At 40.3% G+C, this 17,953-nt stretch overlaps 1 protein-coding gene across 1 annotated transcript in view; it reads left to right on the top strand.

The window, feature by feature from the left end:
• jazf1b (JAZF zinc finger 1b) overlaps positions 1–17,953 on the top strand; it is a 296,764-nt gene that overhangs the window by 109,298 nt on the left and 169,513 nt on the right. Inside the window, exon 2 of the mRNA XM_078539020.1 lies at positions 10,113–10,185. Coding sequence (XP_078395146.1) covers positions 10,113–10,185 — 73 coding nt within the window. The remainder of the gene's footprint in view (positions 1–10,112; positions 10,186–17,953) is intronic.

Here is a 17,953-nt window from a genome sequence, read left to right as displayed (position 1 = left end):
GCATAGATTTAAGGTAAGGGGCAGGAGGTTTAGAGGGGATGTGAGGAAGAATTTTTTCACCCAGCAGGTGGTGGGAATCTGGGACTCACTGCCTGAAAGTGTGGTAGAGGCAGAAACCCTCATAACATTTAAGAAGTATTTGGATGTGCACTTGTGATGCCATGGTATACAAGGCTATGGGCCTAGTGCTGGAAAATGGGATTCGAATAGTTAGGTACTTATTTGACTGGCGCAGACTCAATGGGCTGAAGGGCCTTTTTCTGTGCTGTAGACCTCTATGACTCTTTGACTATGAAAACCTCCCAAGGCGCTTCACAGGAGCATGGAAGGTAGAATTTGGGAGGCCAGCCGGGTATCTGTGATATAGTCAAGTCTAAAGGGAGTTAACGTATAAATGAGGGTTTCAACAGTAGATGAGCTGAGCTAGTGGTGAAGTCGAGGGCTGTTACAGAAGTGGAAATAGGCAGTTTTAGTGATGGTGTGGATATAAGGTTGCTGGCTCATCTCACAGTCAAATGTGACACCAAGGCTGTGAATAGTCTGGTTCAATCTTTAACTGCTGCCAGGAAAAGGGATGGAGTTGGTCATTACGGAGTTTGGAGCAAAGACAATTACTTCAGCCTTCCCAGCATGTAATTGGAGGAGATTTCTGCTCATCTATTACTGAATGTTGGATAAGTCATAGAGTCATGAAGACTCATGGGGAGGCCATTTAGCCCATTGAGTCTATGCTGGCTTTCTGAAGAGCAATACAGTCAGTCCCATTCCCAGGTTCTATCCCCATAACTCTGCAGGTTTATTTCCCTGAAATGCCTATACTTTTTGAAATCAAAAGGATAAACTGATAATTTAGCGTCAGTAAAGGAATCAAGAGAAATGGTGAAGCAGAACTGGGTATCATCAGTGTACATGTGAACACTAACCCCCGACTTTCAGATAATGTTGCTGAAGGGCAGCATGTTAATGTGAAATAAGAAGGAGAAAAGAACAGCTCCTTGGGGGACACTAGAGATAATGGTGCAGGATTAGAAAGAGAAGCCATTACAAGTGATACTTGTTCTAGTTTTATGTACATGGTCACAGGTAAGTGCAGTCCCACCCAGCCAGCCAGTGGAAAGGCGTTTGAAAATGATGGTGTAATCAACCATGTCAAAGATTGCAGACCAGTCGAGAAGGACAAGGAGGGATAGGTTATCTTTGTCGCAGTTACATAGGATGTCATTTGTGACTTTGATGAGAACTGTTTTAGTACTTTGGCAGGAGAAACTGGATTTTGAAGTGTTAACAATTTTTAATAAAATCTATGCATTAGAGACCTCTTATGATCAATCATTTGGTAGCTGATGATTTGTGATAATTCTGTTGTTCAGCCTGAGCAAATAATTGTCAGCAGCTGTTTCAATTTAGTGGGCTTAACATGCTTCTAAGTACTTCTAACAGAAGTTGCAATAAATTTCATTTATTTGTTTGTTATTGTTTTTCCCTGTTTCATATGGTCAATAGACACCAGCTTGTGCTTTTTTTCCCCTTTCATTGGAAAGTATCTGTAATACATGAGTTGATAAATTGAATGCATTGCAGTGTTAAACCATCTTTTAATCATAGTCCTCACAGGACTTAAATGTGAAAATACTAGCCCAAACCACACCCCATGCTTACTTTGTGAAGTGCGCATGAATGGATAATTAACCTAAAAGAAGTAATCCTATAAGAAGACTTTAAAAAATTTTATAACTTAAATTACTTCAATACAATTTGGATTCTTGATTTTTCAAATTATTAGAATTTTTGCCCTTGGGAAAATAGTGACACATTTTTGTTTCTGTTGCATATAATTTGGAGAAATCAGATTAATTTTCAGAACTAATTAATTATCGTGGCAATTTGCGACCCATGTTTTGTCATACTTTGCTATTAATTTCCAGCTGGAGCTATGAAGTATTTCCAAGCCCCTGTACGTTGGGGCACTGATGGACAGCTTCAGAGGTCCAAAATTAGATTAATTTGGACTTAAAGGGTAGGGGGTGGGGTGTACATTCCTGATGCCATTATTTCTAATGTTGCACAGAAAATCAAAACTTTAAAATAGTAACATTGAAATGTTGGGAGTAAATTCACAGCATAAAATTACCCGCTATTTGGCATTGCACCCCTTCAGTGAGACCACAAGGATACCTGAGGTGATACATGGTTGTAATCTGCTTATATATCCCTCAGCCTAGGGTTAAGGTGCAGTGCTGGGGGTAATGTAGTGGCATTTTCACTTTCCATCTTAGTGCAGTACCTGACCTGAGAGTTTTCATAACTTGATCTCAATTATGTTGCAGGCCACCAAAATTAATCCCAGTGCACAAGGTACAATCTATCCACCATCTCAAAGTAGAGCTGCATACAAACAATGCAATTTAGTAACCTCTGGTACGTAATTAAAATTGACAAATGACAGTGTACATAATTTTGCCTATATTAATACCAACTTCAAGGCACCCAAAAGTACCACGGATAGTATTCATAAGATCGTATTGATGTTCTGAATGTTTGAAAATCATTAGAATATTTTTACACCAATAAAAACAATTCGAGACAATGCAGTGTTTCATTATTCAGCACAGATATCCGTACCTTAATGAGCACAAATATTGCCTCAGTCTTTAAAAATAAATTTCTTCAGAAGCATTTTCCTGTCATCTGAATTAAGTTCCTTTCAAAAAGTTATATCTTGTTTGTGTATCCCACTCACATGCAATTGTAATTAGAAATTTCCTCCAACCAAAGCTTATCGATCCTATGCTAAGCTTAATGAACAGTTTTGTAGCTTAACTGGGAAAAACACAAATGTTAGATATATTTGATTTTTAAAAATATTTTCACTAATGGACCAGATACAAACCCCATACATTTATCTTTCTTTTTAAAGTAGCTGTCACCTTAGGAAAGCTGAAACCAGAAGGACTTACAATTTATATGTTTAAATGTCAGTAAATTTTATATTTTTTAGTGGTTAGAAAAATCTTTTTACAGTACTTTCACTTACAACACAAATTTTTGATAATGCAATGAATTGAGGTTTTATGACATGCACCTGGGTCAATTGGGCTGCAGGAGATGGACTGAATTAAGTTTTTTCTTCAAAAAATTGGCCTGCATGATTTGAATTTCCAGAAACATGTCTAACACCATCTTTCATAGAAGATTATTGTGAGTTCAAACTTTATGCATGTCTATTTATACTTTACAAAAGTGAATTTGTTTCTGTAGTGTGCTTCATCTTGGGCTGCAGTTATACTGTGCTATTGGTCTGAGAGCAACAGCTGTGGAAATTTATTTGCAGTCAGCAGCATCCCCATTATATTCTGTTGCTGTGATGGACATTTTGATGAAGATAACTCTTGTGCATGTGTGTTTAAATTCATGCATAGTCCTGGTTAGTCCATATGCCAAGGTTTACTTCTGGACAGTTCCTTCTGCTAAACTATGCTCCTGGGCAGTCCTTTATGGTTCAGCCTAGTCTAATTCAGTTAAGAGCTGCTTGAAATTTCATTTTCCCAACCCTTCTGCAAGTGACACCATCTACTATCAACCTTTCAACAAAACAAATTTTCACACTTATATTTAAAAGTAAGCAGAATATTCCATACAGAAGTAGCTTCCTGGTAAAACTAATTTGTGTTGTCTTTTCCTGAGAAAATAAAGTAGAAGCAGTTGATGATGACTGAAAACTATTTGGAATGAGGAAATAAGATAAAATGAGCCAGTTATTAAAACTTGGGACTTGTTAACTTTAGGGCTGTATTTACAGTCAGAGATACACAATGATGCATTGAAGAGGAATTTAAAATGTCTCCATTTAAAACCTGCTTGAATGGATTGGCTTAACTGTACGTAACCTGCTGTTACGTTTTCATGTAGGATCTAGGAAATATTGTATGTAGGCCAGGAAGTTTATAGCTGCTTTCATTTTGTTGCTGTAACTTACCAAAAGTACAGAGGAAATGGAGTTTTATGACATACTTCCAATGAAGATGTGATATCAGACAGGAAAATACCAACCTATAGCCCAGCCTAGAACTGCAATTCACAATGCCTTTGGATTAAATCCAGCCCACCATCATTTTATTCTGTCCTTCTTGCAGCGTTAATTATTCCAAATATTGAATATACCATTGCTTTCCAATGTAAATTTGTTTTCTTAATCCCCTCTCTCCTGTCTCCTACCACCCCACCCCTGCCCCACCCCCACCTCCAATGATAAGTGCGAGTAGCTCATGACCTCTTTGTCACTAAGTCTGAGGCCATCTGTTCATCTTCCTAAATTGCTTCCTTCCCTAGCCCACGGGGTGAAACCTCCTTGAAGTTTCCCCTTGCCCCAGCCCTGAAGTTGCATCTTTCTCAAGTTTCTCTCCTATCTCCCCTCATTCCCTCTCTGAACTTATCAAGATAAGGCCCACCTCTTGCTCTCACACTAAATTGCTGACCACTCAACTTCACTTCCTGGCTCCATGTTAGCTGATATTGTTAAAGATTTTCTCTCCTCAGGTACTGTCTCCCTTTTCTTCAAATCTGCCATCATCACTCCTCTTTTCAAAAGAACGGCTCTTGACCCCTCCATCCTTGCAAACTACCATCCCCATCTCCAACTTCCTTGCTTTTCCAAAGTCCGTGAACACACTGCCTACCAAATCCATGCTGATCTTTTCTGGAACCATGTTTGAATCCCACCAGTTGGGCTTCCACCCTGTCGCAGCACTGAAACAGTACTTATCAAAGTCACAAATCACATTCTATGTGTCATGATGATGTGTCCTGTGCAATGTGGACTATTAACCTTTAATTTCACTGGCTGGTCAGATATATTTTGAACTTCTTTAAAAAGATTTTTGCGAAGCAAAGACACTGACTTAAGATGGCTGTCACAGGTCATCTGACACATCTGCAATTACAAGTTGGTCCATTTCTGGAAGCTTCCAATGGGGATTACAGTTAGGATATGTGAAGGCAAACCTCCTATGGAATTTCACACCTGCTGATGTCCAGAATTACTTCAAAGATGGACTAAAACTTGTAATTGGCTGTCCCCATTTGTATTACTATAAAACTACATTCCATGCCATCAGGAAGAGACAGAAAGCCTACAGGGACAATGGCTATGTTGAAGGTGTTGATATGTTCTCCCTAGCTCATCACAGGGAAGAATAGACTATTCAAAAGTGATGACTGGGACATTAAAAATTAATCACCTAGGCCATAACACAGCAGCCAAGGTCTGTCCAAACATGAGCTCATCAATTACCTTCTGTGGAATATTCAAATCATTACGGAGAGAGAGGTCATGTGACCACAAACACCATTTTGAAATGTCTTTTATTACAATACCCTGGTTGCTTTTGAAGGAGTCTGGAGAAGAAATAGCAGAAAGCAGAAATAAGGTTGTATAACTCTCTCTTTCAACTAAAGTAATTCTGCCTGCTTATATCATACTGGGGGCAACAGACCGAGAAGTTCTGAAGGAAACTTCAAAATTCCACAGCAGCATTTCCAGAGGGAAAAAAGCAATAAAGAACTGCCTCAATTCCAACCAACAGCGAATGACCCATAAACCGTGGACTCTTTATGTTTTGCCTTTTATAATTGATCTTCATTTGACCAAAAGTTAACCTCTTCTACTGTATAATTTGTAATTGTGCATGCTTGTGTGTGTGTGGTGCAACGGTTGGGACATGTGTTTACCTTTTTAAATATTTTAATATCTTTAACTGGGTAGTTTTTTTGCACAATAAAACTAACCCTTTTTGTATTTAAATTCAAGAAAGTCTGTCAGGCTGAGTTATTTGCAATCAGCACGTAAACAGCTAAGCACATACACTGAATTGGCACATTTATCCTTATAAATTTCTGTTACGATCAATTCTGGAGTGGGAAAGAAAGGCAAGTTCTGGCATCCATCCTCACCTGGTCATAACATATGCGACTGTGACATAGGTAAACTATTCCTCCTTGACCTTTTCGATTTGCCTGCAGCCTTTGATATGGGTGACTACACCATCCTCTGCCATTGTCCAACTGGGAGGGACTGCAGTCACCTGGTTCAGTTTTTATCTACCTTCCTCCAGTGGCTTTTCTTCCTGCTCTTGCACCGCTGCCTCTGGTGTCCCCTGCTCCACATCCGCCCCCATCACCACCACCACCAAGGATCTATCCTTGACCCCTTCCTAATTTTCATTTACATGCTGCCCTTCAGTGGCATCATTCAAAAACAGGACTTTGGTTTCCACATGTACACTGACAACACCCATCTTGACCTCTTTCAACCCCTCCACTGTCTCTATGTTGTCAGACTGCTTGCCCAACATAGGAACAGATTTTTGTTCAGTGGAGCTGAGACCACAAACAGATCAGCCACGATCTTATTGAATGGTGGAGCAGGCTCAGGGCCAAATGGCCTACTCCTGTTCCTATATAAAAACAAAAAACTGCGGATGCTGGAAATCCAAAACAAAAACAGAAATACCTGGAAAAACTCAGCAGGTCTGGCAGCATCGGCGGAGAAGAACAAAGTTGACGTTTTGAGTCCTCATGACCCTTCAACAGAACTAAGTAAAAATAGGAGAGGGGTGAAATATAAGCTGGTTTAAGGTGGGGGAATGGGGTGGGGGGGGCGGGGTTGGTTGTACAAGCAAGCAGTGATAGGAGTCCAATCACTGCTTGCTTGTCCCTACAAAGTAAAAATAGGAGAGGGGTGAAATATAAGCTGGTTTAAGGGGGAGGTGGGGGGGGAGCAGGGAGGGGTTGTAGGGACAAGCAAGCAGTGATAGGACTCCTATCACTCCTATCACTGCTTGCTTGTCCCTACAACCACCACCCCCCCGCCACTTCTCCCCCCACCTTAAACCAGCTTATATTTCACCCCTCCCCTATTTTTACTTAGTTCTGTTGAAGGGTCATGAGGACTCAAAACGTCAACTTTGTTATTCTCCACCGATGCTGCCAGACCTGCTGAGTTTTTCCAGGTATTTCTGTTTTTGTTTTGGATTTCCAGCATCCGCAGTTTTTTGTTTTTATATAGGAACAGGAGTAGGCCATTTGGCCCTGAGCCTGCTCCACCATTCAATAAGATCGTGGCTGATCTGTTTGTGGTCTCAGCTCCACTGAACAAAAATCTGTCTAACTCAGCCTTGAATAAATTTAAAGACCCAGCCTTCACTACTTTCTGGGGAAGAGAATTCCACACACTAATGACTCTTTGGGAAGAAAGGTTTCTCCTCAGCTCTGTCTTAAAAGGGAAACCTCTTATTTTTAAAATATTTCCCCTAGTTTTAGTCTCCCCCACAAGTTGAAGCATCCTCCGGGTATCCAGCCTGTCAAGTCCCCTCAGAATCTTGTATGTTTCAATAAGACCCCCTTTTATTCTTCTAAACTCCAATAGGTATAGGCCTAACCTGTTCAACCTTTCTTCATAAGACAACCCCTTTATCCCAGGAATGAGTCCAGTGAACCATCTCTGAACTGCTTCTAAAGCAATTATATCTTTTTTTAAGATGAGATCAAAACTGTACATGGTATTCCACATGTTGTCTCACCAAGGCCCTGAACAGCTGTAGTGAAACTTCCCTATTTTTATATTCCATTCCTCTTGCAATAAATGCTATCATTCCATTTGTCTTCCTGATCACTTGCTGTGCCTGCATACTAACTTTGTGATTCATGTACCAGGACTGCATCCCTCTGTACCACCAAGTTCTGCAACCTTTCTCCATTTTCTATTCTTCCTGCCAAAGTGAACAAGTTCACATTTACCCACGTTATACTCCATCTGCCATTTTTTTGTCCACTCACTTAACCTACCTGTATCTCTTTACAGACTCTACATCTTCTTGACAACTTGCTTTCCTACCTATCTTGGTGTCATTAGCAAATTTAGCTACCATACATTCGGTCCCTTCATCCAAGTCATTGATATAGATTGTAAATATTTCAGGACCCAGCACTGACCCCACTAGTTACAGTTTGCCAATCTGATAAAGACCCATTTATCCCTATTCTCTGCTTCCTGTTAGCCAACCAATCCTTTATCCATGCTAATATGTTACCCCTACACCATGGCCTGAATCTTCGGCTCAGCAAGCGGGGACGGAGCCTGCTCGCCGAGGTGTAAAATGACGCGTGGTGACATCGGGCGGGCGTCCCGACGTCACCACGCATCATTTAGATTTTCAGTGTCAAAGGCCATTTAAATATCAATTAAACTAATAAACTGAGCTGCCCATCCAACCTTAATGTTGGGGGGCAGGCGAAGAGCCCAGGCAGTCTTTGCATTTTTCATGGAACCTCATCCACGGGCGGGATGAGGTTTCATGAAAGGTTTATAAATTAAATAATTTTTTTCATTAATGTTCATTGACGTGTCCCAGCTCATGTGACACCGATATTTAAACAGCCTATTAAAGCCATTGAGGAAGTGATTAATGTAATTCTTAATACTGCCCATCCAACCTTGAGGTTGGCGGCAGGCAAAAAGGCCAAGCGGCCTTCTAGTTTTTTAGGAATCCTCATCCATGAACGGGATGAGGTTTCCTATAGCTTTTATTAATAAAATGAAAAAATTTTCCGAACTATAAAAATATGTCCCATCTCATGTGACACAGTCACATGAGAGGACATGTTTAAATAAATTTTTATTCCATGTATTTAATGATTTCAATAGCAATTCAATCTCCCTGAGGCACGGAGCTGCCTCAGGGAGATTTAAGTGCTCTTTCGTGTCTGCGCAAAAGAACGCTGGCCCCGCCAACTCTCTCTCCTCCCACCTCCGCCCACACAGGTAGTGCTGAGTGCTACGGCTTGTGTCTTACGCTGGGAGGGCCTTAATTGGCCCACCCGCATAAAATAGCAACACGGAGCTGATCGTGGGCAGCGACCGGCTCCGCCACCGCCCCTGCCTGCTCCCGTCGAGCCTGCCCGCCACCTGAAAAATTCAAGCCTTGGTGTTGTATTTGACCCTATAATGAGTTAAAGTCTACGCATCCATGCCATCAGTAAGAGTGTCTATTTTCACCATTAACATTGCCTGACTCAGCTCAACTATACCTTTGTTATCTCTAGACTTCACTATTCCACTGCACTCCTGGGCTGGCCTCCCATCTTCCATTTTCCATAAAGTTGAGGTTATCCAAAAGCATGCTGCTGTTGGTGTAATTCGCACCAAGTCGTATTTGCCCACCACCCCTGTGCTCAGCAGCACCTTGATTTTAAAATTTTTATCCTTGTTTTGAAATCCCTTCATGACACTTGATGACACTCGGAGATATTTATGCTTTTCCAATTCTGGCCTTTTGCACAGCCTGATTCTAATCATTGATGGATGGGCCTTAAGCTACTAAAGTCCTAAGTTCTGGAATTCTCTCCCTAAACCTCATTGCCTCTCTAATCCTCTTTCCTCCTTTAAGATACTCCTACCTCTTTGACCAAGCTTTTGCTCATGTGCCCTAATATTTGCTTATGTGATTCGGAGCCAAATTTTGTTTGATAACGCTGCTATGAAGTGCTTTGGGATGTTTTACTACATTAAAAGCACTGTATAAGTACAGCTGTTGTAGTGACTTACTAGCCATTAAAATTCTAAAAATATATGAATCTACTTTCTTCTTTGGGACTGTACGTTAAGATAACTATCTTGTTCAGTAACACCATTGTGAGACTGTCATTAATATAGTTTTTATAATGGAAAATAGCAGTGCATTTGTTGCGAGTTTGAATTGAACACATCATGTCATAGTTTTCTATCATTATGACAAAAACCTTTGTTTATTAGATCATTAAACCTAGTCCATTCCTATTACGTAGGATCACAAAGGTATTGGGTTTTCCGAGAGCTATATTCTAACGACAAAACTTCATTATTGTCAAAATTGCATCTTAAAACTTTTATTATTTATTTTATTTTTCTGGAAAGTTAGTGCCGAAGTAAAAGTACGTTATTTAAATACTGACCATTTTTAATCTACCTCAAAGCATCCTCTAATTTGCTTTCTTCCTACCTGAAAAGCTTATTAGTGAGATAATGTGAACCTGTGTAAAGTTGTGCTAATATTAATAATTCTTTTTCTCCTCTGTAGATACTGATCCACGGGTGTTAGAGAAACAGGAGCTACAACAGCCAACATATGTAGCTCTTAGTTATGTTAACAGGTAAGAAAGCTCTTTCATATGAACACCTAAATGAATGCTTTGTTATTTCTTGTAGAAAATTCTTTAAAAAAAAGGGAGCAGAGTAATGTGAAACCATTTTTTGGGATGCAGAAATGCTTGGCCCATTTGTAAAACTTTAAATCTGACTAATATTTCCACATTTATTAAAATATCTATTATGAGTTTACTTTCACGAGAGTGGAAAATTAATGGTCATGAATCTGTTAATACCTGTATATTGACTTACTAATGCAAAATTGAACCCTTACCTCCAAATGCATTAACGCAGCTTTTAAAAGTATATTTCATTAGATAAATATTTAATACCCTGCATGTGAAACATTTCTTTTGAATGCAAAAGCTGATTTTGTAATGTTTCAAATATGTGAAAATCCAAGCTAGTGTCCCACCACAATTTTTAAAAATATTTAAAGTCATTAATATGAGCTGTAATACAATTTTCCTTCCTTGACTCTTCCCTGTCCTGTCCAGGAATCATTGAGAGCAAAATTTGCACTGGGTGATAGTGCAAAATGAATGATAATGAATCAGCATCCTGTTTCACGTTCTGTCCAATTTTCTTTTGAATTTGAGTCAATGCATCCCAAAAGTAATTTACTGTATGTGAAACATTTTAATATGTTTGCAAAAAGGTACGATGTAAGTTATGTTTTTCTTGATTTCCTCCTACAAATGCTTCTCAAGCTGTGGTTTTTGATCCAATGGATTAAATTGCTGCAAAAGTCAAGGGTTTATCATGCAGACTGCAGCATACAAAATTTTAGCCCTAAGTGCAAATATATACAATGATCTTTGTTGATTTACTGTTCTCTGCTAATGGTAACCAGTAGACTTCCAACTACAATCTTCATCCTGTAGTCAAGACATTTTAATTATAGAACCATGCACATAGAAACTAGGAGCAGGAGTAGGCCATTCGGCCCTTCAAGCCTATTCCGCCATTCAATATGATCATGGCTGATCTTCTATCTCAACGCCATATTCCCGCTTTCCCTCCATACTCCTTGATCCCTCTAATATCCAAAAATTTATCAATTTCTTTCTTGAATATACTCAATGACCTGGCCTCCATAGCCTTCTGTGGTAGAGAATTCCACAGGTTGACCACCCTCTGAGTGAAGAAATTTTTCCTCATCTCAGTCCTAAGTGGCCCGCCCCATATCCTGAGACTGTGGCCCCCACTTCTGATTGCTAAACAGTGGCCTCTGCTAGAAGTCTAATCATGAAAATGCTAGATGAGAAAAGGCTTAGCTTTGCCATCAGATGTCTCCACTGTTGAACAGCCCACTGAATGCTGACTGACTAGGCTTACATGAGAAGAGCCAGTTGGGTGCGATAGCATTTGATTATACTGGTAAACATAATAGATACTGGTATGTTCCTTATAGATTTTTATAGAATACATATCCTGAAGTATTATTCGCCTGCTTATAGTAAAGATGATTAGTGAAGTTCCTTGGATAGGTTTTGTGCCAGTATAAGTTCAGATGAAGTAAAATTATTTTGAAAGAAAATGCATTTTAATTATGTACCATCTTTTGTGACCCTGAAACAATGCAAAGTGCTTCACTACCAATTCGGTATTGTTTGAAGTATAATCCCTGTTGCAATGTAGAAAAATGCAGTAGCCAAAGTGCACACAATGAGGCTAATGAGCTCAAATGTCCGGAATCCACTAACTTCTGACTCAGAGGGTAAGGTGCTATCGCTGAGTCAAGGCTGACAGTTTGGGTTGTAATCATAATAAGATACGCTAGCCAACAGAAGAAAAGGCCCATTATTTTGCCAATCTTATTCAAAGTGGCTCCAAGGATGCATGGTGTGAAAGATAAAAATATGACCACTGCAAGGGTGAGGCACTTCAAATATGTGGAAAGACTGGAGAAGAGAGTTAAGCAGTCCTACAACCAACAGATGAGATCGAAGTTCTGCAGTCCTACCACTTACAGTCAGGAATGGTGGTGGATAATTGAACAGTTAACAGGAGGAAGAGGCACCACGGACATCCTTGTCCTCAATGATGTCAGATCCCAGTATGTGAATGAAAAAGACAAGGTTGAAGCGTTTGTGACCATCTTCAGCTAGAAGAGCCAAGTTGGTAATCTATCTTGGCCTCCTCCTGAAGTCCCCATCGCAACAAATGCTGGTCTTCAGCCAGTTCGATTCACCCCATGTGATGTCAATAAATGGTTGAGTGCACTGGATACAAAAAAAGGTTACAGGCTCTGTCAACACCCCAGTTGTAGTGCTAAAGAACTAACCATGCTCCTGGCCAAGCTGTTCCAGTACTGCTACAACACTGGCATCCACCTGACAATATGGAAAATTGCCCAGGTGTGCCCTGTCCTCAAAAAACAGGACAAATCCAATCTGACCAATTACTGCCCAATCAACCGATTCTCAATCATCAGCAAGATGATGGGAGGTGGCATTGACGCTGTTATCAAGCGGCATCTGCTCATTGTCCTCAGTTGGGTTGGGCCAGGGTCATAAGGCTCCAGACCTCATTACAGCTTAGGTCCAAAAGAGCTAAATTCTAAAGGTGAGGTGAGATCAGTGTGACTGCCCTTGACATCAAGGCAGGATTTGGCAGAATGAGGCATCAAGGAGCCTTGGTAAAACTGAAGTTTATGGGAATCAGAGGGAATACTCTCCATTGGCTCAATTTATAGCACAATTGTATATAGTTATGGTTGTTGGTTGCTAATTATCTCAGCCTGAGGAAATTACTGCAGGAGTTGCTCAGGGCAGTGCCCTAGGCCCAACCATCTTCAGCTGCTTCATCAATGACTTTTCCTCCATCATAAAATCAGAAGTAGGGTGTTTGCTAATGATTCAGTTCCATTCCTATGATAATGAAGCAGGCCACCCCCACATGTAGCATGATCTGGGCAACTTTCAGGCTTGGGTTGATAAGTGGTAAGTAACGTTTGCAACACACAAGTGCTAGATAATGACTGTCTCCAACAAGAGCAAGGCTAACCAGCTCTCTTGAATGTTCAACAGGATTCCCATCACTGCCTTCTAGACCACCCTCCTCTTCCTCCTGAAACTTGAAACAAGGAGGAATATCTAGAATAAAGGGCATCATCGGTAGATAAACAATGGCTCCAGAAATGTCAAAATCATAGTTTCATACCCTTCACCAATATTCCAGCACTTACCCAGGTTCTATCTGAGTTTTTTTAAGTCAGTAAACTTACACAGCGAATAGCTTTATGAAGCAATAGGTCCAAAATGAGCAGTGTGCAGCTCTTCAAGTTAACTAGCATTTCTAGAGGTTTATGAAGTAAGTTTTATAGTAGCCTTGTTTTTGGGGCAGTAGTTTGGCATTGGGTGAAAGATTGAATGTGGCACAATGCACTCTTATAATCATTTTCATGGTGTGAGCTAGCGCTGAGCAGGGAACTCTGCTGCATTTTCCTCAGCTTTGCACCTAAAAATAAGTGGCAACAGAGGAAAATCTAGCCTGTAGTTTTCCTTTTACAAGATTTCAGTATAGTAGAAATGAATGATTAATACTTGATCTTTTAAATTGGCTATGAGGAGACATCTTCTTTTATTTGATGAAGTACAGCATGGTGTCAAAGTAGGAGGTCAATTGGTGAAAGTAGTGAGATTTGCAGATGACCAGGCCCTAGTGGTTCACACAGCAGAAGATCTACAGATACTAATGAATGGAAGGGATGAACTAGTGAAAACTTATGGAATGAAAATAAATGTAAAAAGATTGAAGTTATGAAGATTGGAAGAAATAATGATGAGAAAGTAGAGGTCAAGATAAATGGTCAACAGCTGGAACAAGTATTACTTTTTAAAAATGTATTCTTTCATGGCACGTTGGCATCATAGGCAAGGCCAGTATTTGTTTCCCGTTCCTAATTGCCCTTGAACTGAGTGACTTGCAAGGCCATTGCAGAGGGCAGTTAAAAGTCAACCACATTTTTGTGGGTCTGGAATCTCATGTAGGCCAGACCAGGTAAGGACATCAGTGAGCCAGATAAGTTTTTACGACAATCAATGGTAGTTTCATGGTCACCATTACTGACATTAGCTTTCAATTCCAGAATTTATTAATTGAATTTAAATTCCATCTGTATTGCTCGTCCAGTGCACCACTACACCATCGTCTCCCCTTCAGTTTGAGTGTGTGAGAAGCACTTTGTCAGAAGATGGTTACTGTAATAAAAAAATCAGAGGTAGAATAACAATGGCAAAGTATGCATTCTCTAAACACAAAGAATTGCTTAGCAAAAGAATTACTCAGCATAAGTATAGTGAAGATCTTAAGAAAAGAATTACCAAGACTGTGAGTAAAAGCAAAATACTGCAGATGCTGGAAACCTGAAATAAAAACAGAAAATGCTGGAGAAACTCAGCAGGTCTAGCAGCATCTGTGGAGAGAGAAACAGAGTTAATGTTTCGAGTCCCCGAAATGGTAACTCTGTTTCTCTCTCCACAGATGCTGCTGAACCTGCTGAGTTTCTCTAGCATTTTCTGTTTTTGTGTCTGTGATTTGGAGTGTCTTGTCGTATGGGGCTGAAACATGCACCTTGAGAAAAGCGGAAATCCAATGATTAGAAAATTGTGAAATGTAGTTCTGTCAGTTGGAGAGCAGTGAGGAAGTTCTCAAGATGGCGGAGGAGAAAACTTCATTGGTGAATATCTTCAGGAAAAAGCAACAAAGTTGGATTGGCCATATTCCAAGACATGAGAACTTGCTGAAGGATGTGATTGAAGGACGATTAAAGGGATGTAGACCAAGAGGGAGAAAGGGAATGATGATATTAGACAACTTGAAATTGAAAATGGGAGGCTACTACGAGCAACTGAACAGGAAACAGCAAGATGCAAGGCATGGAGAAATGAGCATAGGACCTGCCCTTAGGCAGATAACAACTACTTTAGGTTTTGCCTCATAGTATTCAGTCAAAGGATGCTGAAGTTAAGATCCACTAAGTCTGTTCCTCCATGCATGTTAATGCTAAAATGGACTTTCCCACCACGCCACCTGTTGATTAACTGCTTTAGACCTCGGGTGGGGGGAACCCTCCTTTGCAAAATTGTTCTGCTTCCTTTATTACAGGTGTCAGCTGGTCCAGAATCACCTACAATGCTGTTGGAAAAATATACCTCCTAACCTCTAACTTCCCTTCAAGCCTGCAAATATTACAATTGTGTCCTCTATTCCTATATTCATTGACCATGGTAACAGGTTCCTTTAGTTCCATCTTATACCTTACTTTATTTTGCAGATTTTTATCATGTCTCCCTTGTAGTTTCCTTTATCCTACATAATTTAGCGCCTCAAGGCCAGGAATTATCCTCATCGCTCTTTTCTGAGCTCTTTCAAATGCATCAATCTCTTTTTTGAGGTATGGTTACCAAAACTGCACATTGTAATTCAGAATTAGCCTCATCTGTACAATGGCAATACCATTGTCTGATTTATAATCCAGTGCTCTCTGGATGCAGGTCAGTACCTGCTTTAATTTAATTAATGTCTCAAATTATATGAAATATGAACACGAAGTAGTGCTAATCCTAAACTCTTAATATAAGATTTTATGTAGGTTATGGTAATTGCTGGTCCAATTCAAATATGGATGAAGGCAGGTCTCATAATATATACATCAGGTGAAATGTTAGAAGCATTTAGGTATAAGTAGAGCTTTAGGCCCTGGCTACACACTTTCAGCTTTCACAGAACGATGAAAAAAGCTGGATTCCGGAAATCAAAAAATCCCAGAATCCCACACAAAAACAGAATTTGACATCCTCAACCACAGTAAATCAGTGGCCCTAGTTATTGGGTATCTTCGCTTTTCATTGTACTCTCTCAATAAGCTGAGGATAACTGCCAGGTAAAAGCCCCTCCAAGAAAGATGAGAGCAGAAGCAATATGTGTTCAAATTTCAAATCTGTGACTTTAAGGAATATTTGAACACTCTTGCATCTTCACCAATATATACCATTTAGATTTTAATTGCTTAATGAGATATTGGAAGAGATTTTTGTTTTCATGTATTTTTTTTTAACAAGTACTGTTCTGGTTTGCACTGCTTTAAGACCTATCAAAATCCCAAGTGCAAATGGTGCACACTTAGCATGTCAGCCATAATTCTATAATGATCATAACCCCAGCTATACACTGCACTGGTTCTAGGAAGTTATTAACAAATTTTCTTTGATTATTCCTTATTTTAAGGACTCTTTATTTCCCCAAAATAACTTGATATGTTGTGCCTGAGTCCACCTTATTAGTTATAAATTATCACAAATCCAAATAATGGCTTTGGTGGACTGACAGGTTTTGTCTATGATCAGTTTTGTTTTCCTAAATACTTTCTTCTCTGTTACACAGCAATAAGCAGGACCATCTAAACTGATTTCAATCAGTTTATTTTGTTATGACCAGGTGAGAAGGGGTGAATTGGCTCCCCTCTATTCAACCTCCTCAGTTGGTCACAACAAAGGTTTAAGTTTCATTTTCATTTTCACAAGAATATCCCTTTTTCCACTCCGAATGTATTGAACTATTTAAGCTGTGAGCAATAAGGAGCCAATCAAATAAGGTTTTCTTGAGTCCAAGGGAGAGCAAACTTATTAACCACTAAACCTGACAAAACTAATAAAAACGCAGCATCAAGCATTCGGCCCTCATGCAATCATTTGGGGACACACACACACACACACACACATACACACACCAGACATAAGGGGAGTTAGAGTCAAAATAAAAAAGGTAAAAGAATATGCGGCTAAGTGTCCTTTGATAGTCCTTGAGGCGTACATTTTAAATGCTGAGGCCAGCTTGGGATTGCTGGTTTCTTGGATGCAGTCAGAGGCTAGGAATCATGTGACAAGTAACTCACCTCCTGACTCCCCAAAGCCTTTCCACCATCTATAAGGCACAAGTCAGGAGTGTAATGGAATACTCTCCACTTGCCTGGATGAGTGCAGCTCCCACAACACCCAAGAAGTTTGGCACCGTCCAGGACAAAGCAGCCCACTTGATTGACACCACATTCACAAACATTCACTCCCTTCACCACCAACGCACAGTAGCAGCAGTGTGTACCATCTACAAGATGCATCACAGGACTTCACCAAGGCTCCTTAGACAGCACCTTCCAAAACCCACAACCATCTAGAAGGGCAACGGCAGCACACAAATGGGAACACCACCGCCTGGAAGTCGTTCCCCCCCCCCCCCACCAAGTCACTCACCATCCTGACTTGGAAATATGTCAGCGTTGCTTCACTGTTGCTGGGTCAAAATCCTGGAACTCCTTCCTAACAGTACTGTGGGTGTACCTACACCACATGGACTGCAGCGGTTCAAGAAAGCAGCTAACTGTCAAGCTTCTTGAGTGTTGTGGGAGCTGCACTCATCAAGATGAGTGGGGATTATTCCACCACACTCCTGACTTGTGCCTTGTAGATGGTGGACAGGCTTTGGGGAGTTGGGAGGTGAGTTACTCATTGCATGATTCTTAGCCTCTGACCGCATCCAAGAAACCAGCAAACCTAAGCTTGCCTCAGCATTTAAAATGTATGCCTTCTCAAGGGCAACTAGGGATAGGCAATAAATGCTGGCCCAGCCAGCGAAGCCCACATCCCGTGAATGAATAAAACAAAAAAATGTAGAAGATGTTGCAATTATTATGAGATCTCAGTTCGTTCATATATTTCTGGTAAAGTTGACTTCTCGAACCAGGCGACAGTCTTATTCCAAAAGAGGGAG

Source organism: Cetorhinus maximus, chromosome 3 (genome assembly GCF_964194155.1).
Source record: "Cetorhinus maximus chromosome 3, sCetMax3.hap1.1, whole genome shotgun sequence".
In the NCBI taxonomy this organism is placed as follows: Eukaryota; Metazoa; Chordata; class Chondrichthyes; order Lamniformes; family Cetorhinidae; genus Cetorhinus; species Cetorhinus maximus.
Note: the sequence above shows the minus strand (reverse complement) of the source record. Positions and strands in the feature narration are given on the sequence as shown.